This window comes from Haplochromis burtoni, unplaced genomic scaffold, assembly GCF_018398535.1.
Source record: "Haplochromis burtoni strain Fernald_Lab_line unplaced genomic scaffold, NCSU_Asbu1 Contig_888, whole genome shotgun sequence".
Classification (NCBI taxonomy): Eukaryota; Metazoa; Chordata; class Actinopteri; order Cichliformes; family Cichlidae; genus Haplochromis; species Haplochromis burtoni.
Genome location: NW_024583249.1, coordinates 80,647 through 82,275, shown reverse-complemented (window position 1 = coordinate 82,275; position 1,629 = coordinate 80,647). Strand labels below are relative to the sequence as shown.

Genomic DNA, 1,629 nt, shown 5'->3' with positions numbered 1-1,629 from the left:
TCTGGCAGTGTTTTTAAATTGATCTTTTCTAAGAAATCAGATAGTGTATTGTCATCTTTACATGTATCTGAATTTTTATATAATGACTCGAAAAAATTGGCAAAGCAACTTGCAATTTGATTTGGTTTAGTAATCAGGGTTTGATCTGACTTCAACTTTTGGACCATGTTACAAGTTTGCTGTTTCCTGAGTCTTATTGCCAGCAATCTACTAGCCCTGCTACCCTGTTCATAGTACTTTGTTTAATGAATCTTAAATTGCCCTCAATTTTCTCGTTTAATAAACTATCAAGCTCACTACGTAACATTTTAAGATTGGAAAGCAAATTGGCTGTCTGTGCTTTTTTGTGTTGTTGCTCTAGGTATTTTATTTTGGCCTCCAATTCACGCCGCCTAGCCTCTTTTCTTTTTTTCCTGGCACTTGCAAATGATATTATGCGACCTCTAATGTATGCCTTGGCGCAATCCCAGAGAGTTAAAGGCGATATCTCCGGAGTTGTGTTTAACTCCAAGTAAGTATTTAGTTCAGTATGTATGAACTCACAAAACTGGCTATCATTTAGGAGTGAGGCATTTAATCGCCAAAGTTTTAGTCTTGGTGTCAATCCTAGGTCCCATGAAAGTGATAACGGTGCATGGTCAGATAGTGTAATTGGTAAGATTTCAATATTGTCAATTCTATGCTCTTCTGTTTTAGAAGTAAAAAAGAAATCTATCCTGGAGTAGGATGCATGTCTATGCGAGTAAAAAGTATAATCTCTGACTCTAGGAAACCTATTTCTCCAGACATCAATTAGTCCCAGTTCAGTTGTTAAATGTTTTAGAGCTTTGCTCATTTGCGATGCATGGCTTTTAGAACTTGGTTGTTTATCCAAATAAGGAGACAAGACACAATTAAAATCCCCTCCTAGCAATAACACACCAGAACACTTTTGAAGTACTAGATTAGAAATTGTATGTATGAAATTTGGCTCATCCTCATTAGGGGCATAGATATTGATGAGGGAAACCAGTACTCCATCAATAGAGCCGTTGACCACAATGTACCTACCATGTGGGTCTCTATACAGTATGTAGTGAGTGGGGTGAAGTTTATCTGTCTATGTACTAGGATAGCCACACCTCTTTTCCTGCCAGACTTGTGAGATGAATAAAACACTTGTTGTGCCCACGACCTTTTTAGCTTGTCATGCTCAATGTCAGATAAATGCGTCTCCTGCAAAAAAGCTATATGACAATTGAAACTTTTTAACTGGCCTAGAATTTTTTTCCTTTTGATAGGGCTGTGGAGGCCATTGACATTATAGCTTATGACTTTAAGTAAATCTATCTTGACTGTTTAGGGTTACGTTTGAAAGATATCTGAGAGGCACAAATAATTTTGCACTCCATGATGACCCAAAGTTTTGCTTAGCATAGGACAATACAAAAAGAACCATCAAACCAACAAACTAGAAACTAATATATAAACTACATTGTACAAGTTTTTTACCCACAAAAGATCCCCGGGAGAACAAGGGACCTGAACAGGGGTAACAACAGCAGGACAGAAAGTCAAAGGGACCCCGAGTGCAGCTAACTCAAGTTTAGATGTCTTCATATGTAATGATGAACTGAAGTTCGGGGAAAA

The 1,629-nt window shown here is 37.6% G+C and overlaps 1 protein-coding gene across 1 annotated transcript in view; it reads left to right on the top strand.

Moving 5' to 3' along the window:
• Window positions 1-702, top strand: part of LOC121812852 (dedicator of cytokinesis protein 9-like) — a 4,330-nt gene extending 3,628 nt beyond the window's left edge. The window contains exon 5 of the mRNA XM_042215985.1: window positions 697-702. Within this exon, the coding sequence (XP_042071919.1) occupies window positions 697-702 (6 nt within the window). The remainder of the gene's footprint in view (window positions 1-696) is intronic.
• Window positions 703-1,629: the final 927 nt, after the last annotated feature.